Source organism: Pristis pectinata, chromosome 5 (genome assembly GCF_009764475.1).
Source record: "Pristis pectinata isolate sPriPec2 chromosome 5, sPriPec2.1.pri, whole genome shotgun sequence".
NCBI classification, from domain to species: domain Eukaryota; kingdom Metazoa; phylum Chordata; class Chondrichthyes; order Rhinopristiformes; family Pristidae; genus Pristis; species Pristis pectinata.
The window spans coordinates 11,502,145-11,520,211 of record NC_067409.1 but is presented as its reverse complement, the minus strand read 5'-3'; the positions used below and the strand labels follow the sequence as shown (position 1 = coordinate 11,520,211).

Below are 18,067 nucleotides of genomic sequence, written 5' to 3'. Positions count from 1 at the left end.
AGCCAGGGGGAAACATCCTCCCTGTATCCAGCCTGTAAGAAATCTATAAGTTTCAATGAATATACTTCTAAACTTTAGAGAATATGGCCATGTCTACTCAGTCTCTTCTCTTACAGCAAGCATGTCATCCCAGGAATCAGTCTGATGAATAATAGTTGTGCTACCTCAATGACAAGTATATTCTCTTTTAGGCAAGAAACCTGAAACAGTGCACAATACTCCAGGTCCAGTCCCATCAAGCCCCTGTATAATTGCAGTTGGACATCTTTATTCCTGTACTTAAATCCTCTTAGAATAAATACCAGCATACTATTTGCCTTCCTAATTGTTTGCAAAACCTGTATTTTAGCTGGAGTGAAAGGACACCCAGATCTCTTTGCACACCAACCTTTCTTAACTTGTCACCTTTTAAAAACGCTTGAGGCTCAAATTGCACTGAGCCAGCTCTGAAGGTCAGGGCATGCCATTCAGACACTTGACTGAACAAACCAGAACGCTAACCTAGGGTGTCCTTTCACCTGGAAACAAAGGAATCGAATGGAATCTGGAACCTTTTCATTAAGCCAACATTTGCAGTTTACCATCATTAAGATGGGAACCAATCAAATATTGACAATGAACTTTTTCTCAGAAACTGCTTTCTAATTGATGACTTCCATGCCCTGTGACTTTTATCAAGTTAGTACAGAAGGCTCTAAGGTTATTTTTAATTCAGAATTCTTAACTGACCCAAGACAAATCAGCAAACATCCTTTGGGTGGAAAGTAACCAAGAATCTGAGTGTTGTTCTGACTAGCAATAGCTAACAAGAAAAGCTTGAAATTATTTAATGCCTCACACAACCTTGAGACCATCCAATATGGTTTTACGTGCAGTGAGGGAGTTTTGAAGACTATTCATCATTGTAATGTAGGGAACTTTGCCATCCCCCTCTCCTTGAAAGCAGCATAAGAGTTGAGAGTTTTGATCACCCGAATATCTTTGCATCTTTGTTTGGTGGCTCTATCTTCCTGTTATGCCTCCAAAGCATACTGAAGTGATTTTCCACATTAAAGTTGCTGACCAAATCCAGGTCATCAGTTCATGCTTCTGTGCACCATTTAAATTGTAACCCTATAATTTATTTATTTAAGAATATTGCTGCTTGGATCTCTGTGGTTTTAAATCTTTATTGGATAGACTTTAACATTGGTACCTTGGACACCTCATTAACATTGTTCATCTCGTCAGACTAAGGTCGCTATGTTCAGTAGGCTTTGTCCTTGTTTGTCCTAGTACTTAAAATTTACAGCAAAGAAGGCAATCATACGACTTAACTGATCTATACTGTTTGGATGCTCCACAGTGACCTCCTCCCCCACTATTTTATCTTGCCTTATCAACATATCTCTGACCCTAAGTGAATGTATCAGGCCATTACCAGCAATTTTCATTGATCAGCATTCTCTGATGATTTGATCCTGCTTCGAGTTGGTGACAGGTTAGGTTAAAAGAAATAGAGAAATTAGATTTCATCAGGCTTGAATGTTTTTAAAATAGCATAAGCAGAAATGGTAACTTGAGATTGAAAAAGCCTACAACTAGTGTAATTCTGACTTTGGCTTGACTGAGGAAAATATTTCATACCTCCATCATCATCCTAAAATAATGTAGATTCTTTACAGTGGTTTGTTATTTCTGATCAATCTATGGTCCCCTGATTGAATGTGAGCTGAGAAAATGATTTTAATGAAAAACACCATGATACTGGAGGAACACAGCAGGCCAGGCAGCATCCATGGAGACAAGCACATGCTTTTCTCACAGATGCTGCCTGGCCTGCTGAGTTCCTCTAGCATCATAGTGTTTTTCATCTAGATTCCAGCATCTGCAGTCCTTTGTTTCTCTAAATGATTTTAATGCATGTATCTTAATAGTTTGTGAACACTGACTTCCTTTCTTTGCAGAGAATCTCTCTGGTCAGCAGCTTTATTGCTTCCCTATTTCTTGGAAACTATGCAGCAATTGATTATAGTGATGGTAAGTGCACTCTCTCATAGATCAGCTGTTTAAATTACTCCCAACGTTTGACAGTTGAAGTTAGTTTAACTGAAAACAATCCTAAACTTATTTAGAACAGGAATAAATCATTTGGACCAGCATTAGAATGAGCCTGTCACTTATTGATTTACATTGTGTCAAGTCAAGTTTATCGTTGTATGTACAACTAAGGTGAGGTAAAGGTACAATGAGAATCTTGCTTGTAGCAGAATCAAAGGCACGTAGATTCAGACAGCACACAGAACATAAATTATACAAGACAGAGAAGAAAAAGGTCTGTGCAAAACAAGATATTAGTGCAAAATCAGAGACAAGTCCATGGTAGTGCAAGAGGTGGTCTGTAGTGTTATGTTGCTGAGGTAGGATTAGGGTTGTTCAGGTCAGTTCAAGAACCTGAAGACTGTAAGAAAGTAGCTGTTCCTGGTGGTGTGAAAACTGCCTCAGTTATAAGCAGTAGGTAAGAAATGCTTTTAACTTGAGTTGCAAATAACAGATATGCTGGACCATTCTGTAAGAATGTGGAAAGAATTCAGACTTATCATGCAGTACCAGGAATTTACACTTGATCAGTATTCCCTTTGATTTGATAATATTCTAATTTCCAAAAGCAGATTGATGTGAGTTCAACTTGTTTAACATGTTTAGAATTCAATGCTGGGAAGTTATTGGCAGATACAAGAAAATGGAATTGACATGGTGATGTTTATTTTCAGCATTTTTGTAAATGCCCAGAGTGAGAATAATTTGTAAGTTAGAAAATTATTATCCAATTGACATAATAAAAATCGGGGACCGAAATGAGAACGAAAGGAGTAGTGAAGATAATACTTTCTCCATCTAACTCTCACTTGTTCACTCACAGGCAGTTTGTCGCATCTTTTCTGCCTTTTTCTAGGTTCCGGTATGAATTTGATGGATATCCATACCCATGAGTGGTCTCAGCAGTGTCTTGATGCCTGTGCTCCTTATCTGAAGGAAAAGCTTGGTGTCCCGCTGCCATCGCACTCTGTATTGGTATGAACGTAATGAAACTTTTAATATATATCACAGTACCATCAAAAGTTGTTTTAAGTTCTTTAAGGTAACTGCAGTAACGCTAAGACACAGAAAATGGGCCTCTAAGGAGCTGCTAAGTGCCTAGAAATTGTATTGCAGTAGGAGTAGATGAGGGTCTGAGATTTTTTATTCTGAAGTCCTCTGTCTGACAAGTAACATACAGTACATAGTGATGTTCAGTGAAATTCAGTGCACATCTGGACACTGTTTCTAGAATTTTCAATGACATATGGTTGGCCTGGCCCATAGTCCTGCAGAAGAAGGCTCCCAATGCACCCTTGAAGCCTGCTTCTATGCCACTTAGAGGGGGAATCCACCATCCTATGGTAGTGACTCCAATCCCACTCCCAAGCTCATGACCCTTGCCTGACGCCCTGCCGTTTTCCAAGCCAGTCCTCCAGCTTCTGCCATGACCCAATAATCACCCTCCCTTGACACCTAGGGCAACACAGTAAAGCTGCTCCTGCCTCGCAGCTCCAGCAATAGGTTCAGCCCTGTCCTCGGGTGCTGTTTGTGCGGAGTTTGCACGTTGTCCCTGAGGCCGTGTGGGCTTCAGCCAGATGCTGCTGGTCAAAGACGAGAGTTGGTAGGTTAATTGGGCAGTGTAAGTCAGTGAGTGGCAGAACCTAGGGGGATTTGAACAGAACGTTGGTAGAATAAAAAAGTGGGATTAGTATAAATGATGATTGCGGCAGTCTCTGTTTCTGCCTGACTGTGATTCTATGCACAGCTGCTGGTGGAGGCAATTCTCTAAGTCAAATGCATCTTGACTTGGAAGTGTATTGCCCTTCCCATGGCACCAATTGGCAAAAGTTTCACTGCACTGAGTGTAGAAATTCAAGAGTGCAGTGAGTCATCACCATCAACCTCTCGAGTGTTTTCGGGACATCCACCTTGCATGAATGAATAAAAGAAAGGTACTGTTTCTACACAAAGTTAACTAGCATTGGAATAAAGGGTGAAGCATAGAATCACTAAAAAGTAGGCGAGGAGTACTTCATTTAGTCCGTAGAGTCTAGTCTGCCTTTCAATATGATCATTGTTCATTCTCTATCTTAAATCCATATTCTTGCTCTCTCACTGTGTCTCTTTTTCTAGAAATCGGGCAAATTATGAGGGCATCAGACAGGAGCTAGGGAAAGTTAATTGGGAAGAGTTGTTTTCGGGCAAATCCACACCTGACATGTGGAGGTTGTTTAAAGACCAGCTGCACAGAGTTCAGGACTGGTTTGTTCCAATAAGAGGGAAGGAAAAGGATGGCAAGATACAGAAACCTTGGATGACGAGAGAGGTAGTTAATTTAGTCAAGAAAAAGCATATGTAAGGCTTGGGAAACTGGAATCAAACAGGGTGCTTGAGGATTATAAAGGAGCCAGAAAGGAGCTCAAGAAGGGACTTAGGAGAGCTAGAAGGGGTCATGTGAAGCCCTTGGCGAGTAGGGTTACAAAGAATCCCAAGGCATTCTACACATACATCAAGAACAAGACGATAACTAGGGAGAAGGTAGGACCACTCAAGGATAAAGGAGGAAACTTGTGTTTAGAGGAGGATGTGAGTGAGATCCGTGTTGGTATTTACTGAGGAGAAGGATGTAGAGGATAGTGAGATCAGAGTGGAGAATACTAAGGTGCTAGGGCATTTTGAGATTAAGAAGGAGGTAGTATTATGTTTCTTGAAAAACATTAAGGTGGATAAGTCCCCAGGGCCTGATGAGATATACCCCAGGTCACTGAGAAAGGCGAGAAATGAGATCAATGGGGCCTTGACCAAGATCTTTGTATCTTCGCTCGTCACAGGTGTGGTGTCGGAGGACTGGAGGGTAGCTAATGTCCTTCCTTTGTTCAAGAAGGAAAATAGGGATAATCCTGGAAATTATAGACCGGTGAGTCTTGCATCAATGGTAGGGAAACTAATGGAGAGGATTCTTAGGGATAAGAATTTTGGCATTTGGAGAAGCATGGTCTAATTAGGGACAGTCGATATGGCTTTGTGCAGTGCAGGTCATGTCTGATTAATCTGATATGTGTTTTTTGAGGAGGTGACGAAGGTGATTGATGAAGGTAGAGCAGTGGATGTTGTATACATGGATTTTACTAAGGCATTTGACAAGGTTCCGCATGGTAGGCTCATCCAGAAAATTAGGATGCATGGGATCCACGGTGACTTGGCTGATTGGATCCAAAATTGGCTTGCCCATAGATGACAGGGTAGTGGTGGTAGAGGGTAGGGCCTTATTCTGGATAGAGGTCTGTGACTAGTGGTGTTCCACAGAGATCTGTACTGGAACCTCTGTTTGTCATATATATATATATATATATATATATATATATATATATATATATATATATATATATATATAAAATGATTTGGATGATAGGGTGGTAGGTGGGTGAGTAAGTTTGCAGACGACACGAAGATTGGTGGTGTTGTGGATTGCATAGAAGGGTGCCAAAAGATACAGTGGGATATAGATTAGTTGCAGATATGGGCGGAAAAGTGACAGATGGAGTTTAATCTGGGCAAGTGTGAAGTGCTGCACTTTCGGAGATCCAACATAAAGGGAGAGGATACAGTGAGTGACAGGATCCTCAACAGCTTTGATTAACAGAGGGATCTAGGGGTCCAGGGACATGGCTCCCTAAAAGTGGCCACACAGGTTGATAGGGTGGTAAAGAAGGCATATGGCATCCTTGCCTTCATTAGTCGAGACATTGAGTTCAAGAGCCAGGAAGTTGTGTTACAGCTTTATAAAACTCTGGTTAGGCCACATTTAGAGTATTGCGTTCATTTCTGGTCGCCTCATTTTAGGAAGGATATTGAAGCTTTGGAGAGGATGCAGAGGAGGTTTGCCAGGATGCTGCCTGGTTTGGAGGACATGTGCTATGAGGAGAGGTTGGTCAAGCTGAGGCTGTTTTCTCCAGACCAGCAGAGGCTGAGGGGAGATATCATAGTTTATAAAATTATGTGAGGCATAGATAGAGTAGACAGAATCTTTTCCCCAGGATTGAAATGTCTAATACTAGAGGGCATGTATTAGTGAGAGGGGAAGAGTACAAAGGAGATGTGCGAGGCGTTTATTTTACATAGAGAGTGGTGGGGGCCTGGAATCTGCTGTCAGGGGTGGTGGTGGCATAGGAGTGTTTGAGAGACTCTTAGGTAGGCACATGAATATGCAGCGAAGGGAAGGATCTGCTCAATGTGCGGGGAAGAAGGATTAGATTAATTAGGAGTCATTGGTTTAAATAGTTCAGTACAACATCATGGGTTGAAGGACCTGAACTGTGCTGTTCTGTTCTATGTTCTAAATCTATTTATCCCCTTCCGAAATGTATTCGGCAGCTTGTCTTCCACAGCCCTCTGTCGTAGAGATTTCCACATGTTCACCACCACTTCCCATCTCAATCCTAAGTGTCTTATTCTGTATCATCTTGAGGCTGTGACTGCAACACCACATCCCCCGGCCACTAGAGTTTTGTATATTTCACTCTTCACATCCTCCTTTAGTAACACAACATTCTCCAATCTTGCTTCCAGCTTTCCCACCTCCATTTCATCATCTATCCCTCCCATTCTTCTAAATTCTAGTGGACGCAGCCTGGTTGACCCAATCTCTCCTCGTAAGACAGCCCCAGTGTCCCAGGAATCAGTCTGGTGAACCTTTGTTGCACTCCCTCTATGGCAAGTATGTAAAGAAACCAAAACTGCACCTAATACTCCAGGTGTGTTCTGACAACTTATTAGGAGCTTCAGTGCTAGGGATGTTGGCCTGCCGCAGGATGCTTACATTGGTTTGTCTATCCTTCTAATGGATTTGGAGAATTTGCAGAGACTGTATTAGAGATACTCTCCAGTGCCTTGGATTGCCTGCTGTAGGCAATCTAAATCTCAGAAGCATGTAGAAGGCACAGATAACTGTTGCCCTGTAGACCATGGGTTTTGTGCCCAGTACGAAGACCTGATCTTCAGTCATCCTGTTTCTCAATTGACTAAAGTCTATGCTGGAGCACTGAAGATGATGGTGGATTCCATCTTTGATGTTTGGTGGCTTCTGAGACATTTCTATGTTTTCCATGGACTCAATATGAGCCTTTATTACTGGAGGGCTATATTGTATAGCGGTGGGGGTGATATACTAACATTAAGTAATTGGAAAAACATGATACGATGAAAATGTCATGCCACCTTGGGGTCCTGTTTCACCACTCCCCTTCCCCTCTTTATACTGGCCACCTCACCTCTCTACTCTCAGTCCTGATGCAGGGTTTCAACCAGAAACATTGACAATTCCTTTCCTCCCACAGACGCTGCTCGACCCGCTGAGTTCCTCCAGCTTATTGTTTGTTGCTTCAGATTCCAGCATCTGCAGTCTCTTGTGCCCACAATGAAAATTTTGATTTGAATTTTATCCATTACATACATTTGATCTTTTTTTTAATGAGCAAAGTATAAATGGAAATAGAAAGAAATAGTGTGCGAGGGGACATGTTGTTAGAAGATCTTTGTTTTGGGTGTAAGGCCCATTCTCTTGTATGCTTCAGTGGAAAAGTTGATAAAGACTTGGAGTTCGGCCTCTGAACATGCCCAGATTCAATAGTACTGCAGTTTGACTGCTGAGGTTGGTGTGACATAGACTGAAGTGGAGGTAACGTAGACTGAATACTTTAATATTGGTAGTGGAGATTAGATTCACTCTGGTGGGAAGCTTGATGGACGGAAGGTGCGGAGAAAGATTGAGAAGATTTACTGGAATGTTGCCAGGTCTTCAGGAGTTGAGTTACAGGGAAAGATTGAACAGGTTAGGACTTTATTCCTTGGAGCGTAGAAGAATGAGGGGAGATTTGATAGAGGTTTACAAAATTATGAGGGGTATAGACAGAGTAAATGTGAGTAGGTTCTTTCCACCTAGATTAGGAGAGAAAGTACGAGAAGACACGGCATTAGGGTGAAAGGGGAAAGGTTTAGGGGGAACATTAGTGGGAACTTCTTCACTCAGAGAGTGGTGGGAGTGTGGAACGGGCTGCCATCTGATGTGGTAAATGCGGGCTCACTCTTAAGTTTTAAGAATAAATTGGATAGATACATGGACGGGAGAGGTCTGGACGGTTATGGACTGGGTGCAGGTCAATGGGACTAGCGGAATAAAGTTTCAGCACAGACTAGAAGGGCTGAATGGCCTGTTTTCTGTGCTGTAGTGTTCTGTGGTTCTATAAAAGGGTCAGGCCAATGATCCAGTCTTGCTTTTCACCACTCTGCACTGAGATAGGCTCTGCTGTGGACCCATCTGCTGGATTATGGTTTGCATACTACAGAGAAGATGGAGGCAAACTTCTGCAAGCAGCTGAATTTAAGGGGGTGCTCCACCCTAAACCCATCTCGTGTCACAAAAGTAATATCAGGAGCTGGCACAGAGGAATAGATCATAGTTAGGTATAGAGGAGATGTCAGGGGTAAGTTTTTTACTCAGAGTGGTGAGTGCGTGGAACGGGCTGCCGGCAATGGTGGTGGAAGCAGATATGATAGGGTCTTTTAAGAAACTTTTGGATAGGTACATGGAGTTGAGAAAAATAGGGGGCTCTGGGTAAGCCTGGTAATTTCTCAGGTAGGGACATGTTCGGCACAGCTTTGTGGGCCGAAGGGCCTGAATTGTGCTGTAGGTTTTCTGTGTTTCTATTTCTATAGTTTGCACTGCAGCACCGCTCTGTGGTCAAAACACAGAAATACAGTTACGCACAGTTAAATCTGCTATATTTTCAAGTAGTTAATGTTGTTGACAAGGTCAGCATTTATTGTTCACCCTAATGGTGGTGAGCTGTTACAATCCCTCTTTTGAAGGCACTTTCACAATGCTGTTGGGTAAGGAGTTCAAGGATTTAGAACTAATGCATTTCCCAAGTAAGGACGTGTGTGACTTGGAGTGGATCCTGCGGATGTTGGTGCTCTCGTGCACGTATTGTTCATGTCCTTAATGGGGGAGATTGTGGTTTTGAAAGGTCTTAACACAAAACTTTTCAAAAGCAGAATATATATTTGGAAAGCACTATATGAGCCTGCTGTGCTATTCAATACCATCATGTTAAAGATCCAAATTCAGTCGCTTGTTCATTCTTTCTTCCCATATCCCTTGATCTCCTTAGCTTTTGGAGCTACTTCTTGAATATATTTAATGATTTTTTTTTCCTCAGCTGCCTTCTGTGGTGAAGAATTCCACAGGTTCCCCACACATTGCATGAAGAAATTTCTGCTCATATTGGTCCTTGGAAGCTTGCCTTCACGTTTATCCACATTATACTGCACCAGCCATGCATTTGTCCATTCGCTCAACCTGTCCAAGCATTGTGAAGCCTCGCTGCATCCTCCTCACACTCCCACCCAGTTTTGTATTGTCTGCAAACATGGAAGTATTAATTCCCTTGTCTAAATCTTATTTAAGAGGCATTTAGACAGGCACATGAACAGGCAGGGGATGGAGGGATATGCACCATGAGCAAGCAGATGGGATTAGTTTGGATTGGCGTCATGGTCAGCATGGACAGGCCAAAGGGCCTGTTCTGTGCTGTACTGTTCAATGTTATACATTCTTAAATCATTAATATATCATGAACAGCTGAGGTCTCTGCACCGTTTCCTTCAGTAACCACTTGTCACTGTCCACCACTCAGAAAAAGATCTATTTACTTCTCATGTTTGTTTACTGTCTGCTAACCAGTTCTCTGTCTACATCAATACGTTAACTCCGTGCTTCAATTCTGCACACTAATCTCTTACCTGGGACCTTGTCGAAAGCCTTCTGAAAGTACAAATACGCCACATCTACTGGTTTGCTCCTATTCACTCTACTTGCTATTTTCTCAAAACATTCCATCATATTTGTCAAGTGTGATTTCCCTTCCATAAATCCATGGTGACTTTGACCGATCTTTCCACTGTCTTCCACATGCTCTGCTATTACACCTTTAATATTGGACTCAAGCATTTTCCCCACTACTGATGTCATGCCTATAATTTCCTGTATTGTGTCTCCCTCCTTTTTAAGCAGTGCAGATACATTATCTACCTTCTGTAGGAACTGATCCAAAGTCCAAAGAATGTTAGAACATGACCACCAATGCACCACTGTTTCAAGGGCCACTTCCTTTAGTACTCCGGGATGCAGACTATTGGGCTCTAGGGATTTATATGCTTTCTATCCCACCAATTTCCTGAGCACAATTTTCCTACTCCTACTGCTTTTCTTCAGTTCATCCCTCTCATTAGACTGTAGGTCCCCTAACATTTCTGGGAAATTATTTATATCTTCCTTTGTGAAGTCAGACCAAAGTATTTGTTCTGTGATCTGCCATTTTTTTGGGTCTCCATTGTAAATACTCTTGTTTCTGACTGTAAGGAGAGTACATTTGTAATTTTTTTTCCCTCACATATCTATAGAAGCTTTTGTAGTCAGATTTTATGTTCTATTCCAGCTTGCTCTCATACCCTAGTTTCCCCCTTGGTCCTCCTTTGCTGAGTTCTAAACTGTTCCCAATCCTCAGATATGCTGCTGCTTTGGACTTTTATATCTCTTCATCCCTAATTTCTGACATTAGCTATGGTCAGCCATCCTTCCCGTTTTATTTGTGTGCCAGACAGAAACATAGGAACATAAGTACATTAGAAATTAGGAGCAGAACACCATTTGGCCCCTCAAACTGATCCTGTCATTCAATATGACCATGGCTGATCTACCCCAGGTCTCATCTCTTCTGGGCCAGTTCCCCATAACCCTCAATTATTTGATCTTTCAAAAATGTTTCTACATCCTCTTTTAATTGTCCCAATGATTTAGCCAGCCACAATCCTCTACAATAGAGAATTCCCGATATTCAGCGCACACTGTGAGAAGAAGCAGTTTAGTTCATCCATGTGCTCCTTAATTGTTTGCCTTTGCTGATCCACTGTCAACCCAATAAGTAATGTTCCCCAATCTGTGTTAGCCAACTCTCTCCTCCTACCATCATAGTTTATTTAGATTCCGGACCTCATCTCAGAATTAACCACGTCACCCTTCATCTTAATGAAGAATTTTATTGTTGCTCCTTCCCGAGGGGCTTTGGATAACAAGGTTGCCGATTAATCCTTTGTCATTACATCATGCCCAGATTCGGATGGCCTAATCTCTAGTTGGTTTCTTATGGGTTGGCCCAGGAAAACATTTCCCATATATATTTAAGGAATTTCTCCTCAACAGTGTTGTTACTAATTTGGTTAACCCAATCTATGTGCAGATTAAAGTCAGCCTTATTACTGTTTTACTCTTATTGCATGTGACTCTGATTCCCCATTTAATGCCATCTCCAACATCATCTGTACTGATTGGTCTATTTCCAACTCCTACTGGTGTTTTCTGCCTCTTGGTATTTCTTAGCAAATAGAATCCTTGAATTTGCATTGAGGGTTGTAAAATGCAGAAGTAACTGGTAATTTTGAAAGTACGAGTGTTTGTGCAGAGAGGACAGGATGATAACAAATTCAGGTGACGAAGGGCAGGAAAACAGAGCAGATGAAGAGCAACAAACAATCTGCTGGCGAAACTCGGGTTGAGCAGCATCTGTGGGAGGAAAGGAATTGTTGACGTTTCAGGTCAAATCCCTGCAGTCCAGTTGCAGGGCTTCGATCCAAAGCATCGACAGTTCCTTTCCTCCCACAGATGCTGCCTGACCTGCTGAGTTCTTCCAGCAGAGTGTGTGTTGCTGCAGATTCCAGCATCTGCAGTCTTGTGTCTCTAGAGCAGATGAGCAATATGTAGGCAACAGAAAGAAGGGAAGATATTTCAGAGAGAAGCTTGTCTTGAAGAATTTGAGGTTGGTATGGGAGGAATTTTGAAAAGGAGTCGTGAGGGATGCAAGGTGCAATACTCGGAGGAAGAGAAAATACCAAAGTTGTCAGTGAGAGTTTGTCTGACTTGCTGAGTCAACTAGTTTTGTTAGATGGGAAGGCATAATGAAGGTGCAAAATTACAGGCAAAGCTCAGATGTCATCTTGATCTTCCACGTTGGGGTTGTAAATGCCTTGTGGACATTATGAAGGAAAATAGCAAGGGTGGTGAATGTTTCCCAGCTGGAAAGGTCCAGTGATGGGCAGCATGCAGGATGGAAAGGCATTGGTAAAGTCAGCCAGCAGCATGTATGCTTGATGGCAATGCCAGTAAGGAGGCTTGATGTCTAACCCACTGTACCATCTGAGAGCAGTGTATGTGGGATGATGCATCAAGCGGTCACTTTCTCAAAGAGGAACTGAGAAAGCCTTAAATTTAAAGAGATCCTTTGATAACTGAGCTGGATCACTCTTGCTGTTAATGAGCAGTTTTGTAGGAAATTGCTGGCTGTCTGCTGTTTGTTGTTCACCGATTAATGCACGTGTGTTGAAACAGAGTCATAAAGCAATACAGCACGGATACAGGCCCTTCGGCCCAACGAGTCCATGCCAACCAGGTTGTCCACCCAGCTAATCTTAATTCCCTTGTGTTCCAAGGAATAAAGACCTAGCCTGGCCAACCTCTCCCTCTAACTCAGGCCCTCTAGTCCTGGCAATATCCTCGTAAACCTTCTCTGCACTCTTTCCAGTCTAACCACGTCTTTCCTATAACAGGATGACCAAAACTGTTCACAGTACTCCAAGTGCGGCCTCACCAATGACTTGTACAACTGCAACATAATGTCCCCACTCCCATACTCAATTCCCTGACCAATGAAGGTCAGCATGCTAAATGCCTTTTTCACCACCCTGTCTACCTGTGATGCTGTTTTTGATGAACTATGCACATGTACTCCTCGGTCCCTCTGTTCGATTACACTCCCCAGTGCCCTACCATTCATAGTATAAATCTTACTCTGGTTTGACTTTCCAAAATACATCATCTCACACTTACCTGTATTGAAATCCATTTGGCCCTCCTTGGCCCACTTCCCTAACTGATCAAGATCCCTCTGTAATCTACAATAACCTTTTTCACATTGTCTACCTGCACTGCACTTCCTCTGTAGCTGTGACACTTTACTCTGTATTCTGTTATTGTTTTTACCCTGTACTACCTCAAGGCACTGTAATAAATAGATTTGTACAATTTGTAATGAATTGATTTGCAAGACAAATTTTTCACTGTACCTCAGTACAAGTGACATTAATAAATCAATACCAATAATTTTGCATCACCTGCGAACTTGCTGATTAAAGCCTCGTCTATTCACATCCAAATCATTTATATAAATAATGAATAACAGGGGTCCCAAAACCAACCCCTGCGGCACACCACTAGTCATCAGTCTCCATTCCGAGAAACAACTTTCAACCACCACCCTCTGCTTATTCTCTGAGCCAATTTTGAATCCACCTAGCTAGCTATCCCAGGATTCCATGGGACCTAACCTTCCAGATCTATCTGCCACATGGGACCTTGTCAAAGGCCTTACTAAAGTCCAAATAGACAACATCTACTGCATGATGATGACAGAGACAAACGGGAGGTCAGATGTCACCGCATTTGACCCCCTACTTTGTTTCTAGATTTGCCACTAAATACAGTGGCAGAATACTGGCATGACAAGGCTTGCATCCACCCCTCAGCTTTAAACCAGGAATGATCATGTATGAATGGTGACCCCAGTGGGTTGCTGATCTTATGGGGGAAGGTGAGCAGTTTACTTGTTTTGCTTTATAATGTTTTTAATTATTGATTATCATTTAAGGGTGTTTTTGATTACATTTATCTGTTTTAACCTTTTCTGTTCCTTGTTAACTATTTAAATATATTTGAATAGTTTTAAAATATTTCTTTCTATCAGAAACATTTAAAAGCTTTCAAAGGCCTTTGGTAGTGCTGAACTGTCAGGGGCCACTTGGATCTTCCTGGGGCTGGGCCTCAGGATCTTATGCCTATTCACAGGCACTTCTCAGGTATGAAGGGTCAGCTTGGTTGATCCTCTGGATCCACCAGGCCAGGTTAGTGCAGATTTGGATAGCGGGCTTGATTCAGAACTATCTGGCCCATTTTTTTTGGAGGTAGCTTAAGTAACTAAGTGAGAACTATCAGACACCATTTGCTTTTTGGAGCGATGTTAACTGCTATTTGTCCTAGATGTATGCACAATGAATGTCAGTTTATGATTCTAAGATTCATTCCTCTGTTTTTACATAGGGGTCAATATCACCATACTTTGTAAAACGGTTTGGATTTAGTTCTGAGTGTAAGGTTATTGCATTCACAGGAGACAATCCAGGTGAGATTCCAGTCTTCTGTTTTGAAGCAAATGTCAGTTATCTGCCTAAGTGTCTCCAGATTACAGAGTTTGTATATATTTGGCACATGAAGCTCTGCAGAGCTATGGACACAGATTTCCTCTGGACGAAATAAAAAAGATTTAAAAACTTTTGGTACAGTTGAATTTTCATTAGGTACAATATTTATATTGTCATCATGTAAACTAGTGCAAATACTCCCCTTACTTCCTCCCATTTTTTGAGTTTTTGCATTTCTCATATTTTCAACAGCAGAAACTGGAGTCGTTGGTCATGAAATTAGGGTGGACTCATTGAGTCATCTTTTTGAGGGTTGGATGATATTGGCAAACCTGTATTTATTTTCAGTCCCTATTTTCACAGAGAAGTGTGACAACTTCTCGACAACTGCTGTTATGGTGATGGTACTCCCACAATGTTAGGTACGGGCAATGCTACACATGCACTAAAGGATGGTGTATAAATTGAGATTTGTCATACTACTTGTAGAACCAGGAGCTGCTGTTGAAGCCACACTTTTGAGCTTCTGGAACTGGTACATTACATAGCCCCAGTGCATTAGTGCTGCAGTGGCTGGATAATTGGTTTCCATCGCAGAGCTGCTGAATCTTTTTCTACAATCAGCACTGGTTCCTTTCTGAGTGATGAAATCTGAAACATGACATCCTCCCAATACTTCGCAGTCACCCAACATTTGAAAGAGAGAAGCTAGTCTTTCAAGTACATACATTTGTTCCGAATCCAGTTTGATGATACACCTGATACATTAACTTGCTTCCTCTCTTTCCAAATGCTAACCACCCTTTTGAGTATTAACAATGTTTTAATTTCCAGTCCAGATTTCTCATACTTGTAGCATTTCATAAGCATAACTCTTCCATTTTTAAGACTGTGTCACTTCTACAACAGTGAACAATTTTCTCAAGTTTACAATGGCAAGTATACAGGAAAGAGAAACAAGTATCACATGTAGCTCAGTTGGTAACATTTTCACATCTAAATCAATTGGTTGTGGCTTCAGGACTCATTTGAGCTCAAAAATCTAGACGTGCTGAGGGAATACTTTCAAATCAGGTCTTTAACCAGAAAATCATCTGGTCAACAGGTGGATTTAAAATGTACCATAGTGCTGTTTTGTAGGGGAGTTATCCTTTGTGCCCTGGTCGATGGTTATCACTCAACAAACCTTACTGAAAAAGATCAGTTTATCACAAGCTTGCTGCGTGCATGTTGGTTGGTGCTTTTAATTTATTCATTACTTTGGGATGTGGGCATCACTGGCAAGTTGAGAATTTATTACTCAAACTCCATTACCATTTCACAGGACATTTTAAGAATTAACCATATTGATGTGGGCTCGGTGTCACATATTTATCACCAGTCCGGACATTTAACTTCTGCGCCATCACTATTTGCTATATTAAAATGGTGGCCAAAAGTACTTAATTGGCAGTAAAGCACTTTGGGGTATTCTGAACGAGGTAAGAAAATCACTATGGCCTAGAAATACTGTTCATTGAGGAATATATTTTGTGAACTTCGTGATTAAAATATATCAACATTTGCATTTTGTCTTTGACTTAAAATCTCTGTAATTGGATTTTTTTTAGCAATTATTAAAACTAGGCATATTAAATATTTTTTAATGTTATAATGCAATACTGAATACTATTTATAACAAATTCCATCTTTCTGTCTTACAGCATCACTGGCAGGAATGCGACTTCAGCAGGGAGATATAGCAGTGAGTATATTTTTATTGTTGGGGAGCTCTGGATAGTGAGTTAAAACAATTAAGAAAAAGTTGATTTTGTTTTGACAACTCTCTTTAGGCTGCATCAAAACAGATAATCAGTTAAGTAACAGTATTTCTAAACCTATTCATTTGCAGGTTCCTTTTGTTCAGCCCTTTTATACTGTGCACCATAGTACTGATATCTGGTGGAGAGTTGGGTGGTCCGTTGAGCATCTGCCAGTAATATCAGTGTAATGTGTAAGCTTGATGAGAGTAAATGCAACATGCTTTAAATCCAGCAATGTCACATGCACTTCCTTTGGAAAGTCTATTAATGCAAAAGAAAACAATGGAAATGCTTTGAATACATAAAAGGTGGAGTGAGAGAACGCTGGTTGAAGAATAGGGTGAGAATTTTTACCAGTGAGATCCCACGGGATTGCTTTGTTTAATAACAAATGGTCAAAGAACAAGGAGTCAGAATCACAGTGGCCACATTTTCAGATTATGCAAAGCTTAGTAGACTGAAAACTGAACAAGAAAAGCTGCACGTGGAACTTTAGGAAGATGCTCTTGTAGAAAAGAAAGAAATGTGCATGGAAAATAAATGTGATCTGAGACAATACATTGAAGCTCAGTGGTAGTGAATAAAACAAATCAAATGCTGGAATCATTAAGGCGGTGAGTCAATTCTGCCACTTGGTGCTGCTTCTAATGTTACGTACAGTTATGGAGGGCGGCGCAGTGCAGGAATGTTACACATGTTTAACAAAGCAAGGAGGATGCTTGAGAGAATAGAAGGATTGAGTTATGATGGGTGATTCCATAAATGGTGCATGTTTACACTGCAAAAGGGCAGTTTGAAATGACTGCTGCTTTTACATAGAACAGTACATCATAGAAACAGGCCTTTGACCCACCATGTCTCCGCCAAGCATGTTGCCAACTTAATTAATCCCATTGGCCTGTGCCTGCTCCATCTCCCTTTATTCTTTGCCTGTTCATGTGTCTGAATAAATGCCTCTTAAACGTTGTGATTGTATCTGCTTCTACCACCTCCCCTAGCAGTGTGTTCCAGGCACCCACCATTCTGTGTAAGAAAAACTTGCCTCGCAAATCTCCTTTAAGCTTTCCTCTGTACTCCTTCTTTACCACCCTATCTGCTTGTGTTGCCACTTTCAGGGAGCAGCGAATCCAAAACTGTACAAGCCCCTATACCTTGTCTGGAAGAGTAGAAAGTGAGAACAGTAGCTGAAGAGTTAATTTGAGCTGATGTATAGAAAAGGAAGAGGCTCCCTAGGCAGTAAAAATAGAATATGTTGATCCATAATGTTACTAAAATATTTTGCGCTTAAGAGGTAGTAAGCTCTGGTAATGCCGCATTTGTTGCCTAACCCTACTTGGTGTGAGAATAAGGCAGTGGACTTCTTTAAACTGTTGTTGCCTTGTGATGCTCCCAAAATGGTGTTCAGGGTGGAAGTTCTGTTGTTATTCTGTTAGTTTCAGTTATTTTTATGGTAGATTTGTTTGCTTGCTTGCATAAAAAGGCATTATAATTATCAACCAAATATTTTTGAACTGAAGCCGCTGGTGGGCCAGATCAAATGGAGGATGTGACTTTCCCCTCTGTGAAGGACATCAGTGAACTTGTGAGCTGATATTTCAAATCAGTGGAAATTGACTGGTGCCATCCCATTTAAAAATAAAAATATCATATTCAGTTTTGGATTTAATCTGTCCTAGATTTTGTAGTAGTTACTGTAATGAAATACCAAGTTTTTTTTGTTGTTATTCCTTGAAACTGACAGGACTTTTGTGATTTTCGTGCATTTGTAGCTTAATGTGGAAATCCCAAAGTTGTAGTCAGTGGTTCTTAGCCTGTATTATTTCATGCCTTCTCTATCACAAGCAGGGAAGCTGCTTGATCTGACATGATTTTCAGGTATTTGTGAGCTAATTCTGCTG

At 41.3% G+C, this 18,067-nt stretch overlaps 1 protein-coding gene across 2 annotated transcripts in view; it reads left to right on the top strand.

Annotated features, from left to right (window-relative positions):
• Window positions 1-18,067, top strand: part of xylb (xylulokinase homolog (H. influenzae)) — a 202,915-nt gene that overhangs the window by 38,395 nt on the left and 146,453 nt on the right. For both annotated transcript variants that reach the window (XM_052016789.1, XM_052016790.1), the window contains exons 8-11: window positions 1,947-2,019; window positions 2,936-3,054; window positions 14,267-14,348; window positions 16,071-16,111. In XM_052016789.1, the coding sequence (XP_051872749.1) occupies window positions 1,947-2,019; window positions 2,936-3,054; window positions 14,267-14,348; window positions 16,071-16,111 (315 nt within the window). The remainder of the gene's footprint in view (window positions 1-1,946; window positions 2,020-2,935; window positions 3,055-14,266; window positions 14,349-16,070; window positions 16,112-18,067) is intronic.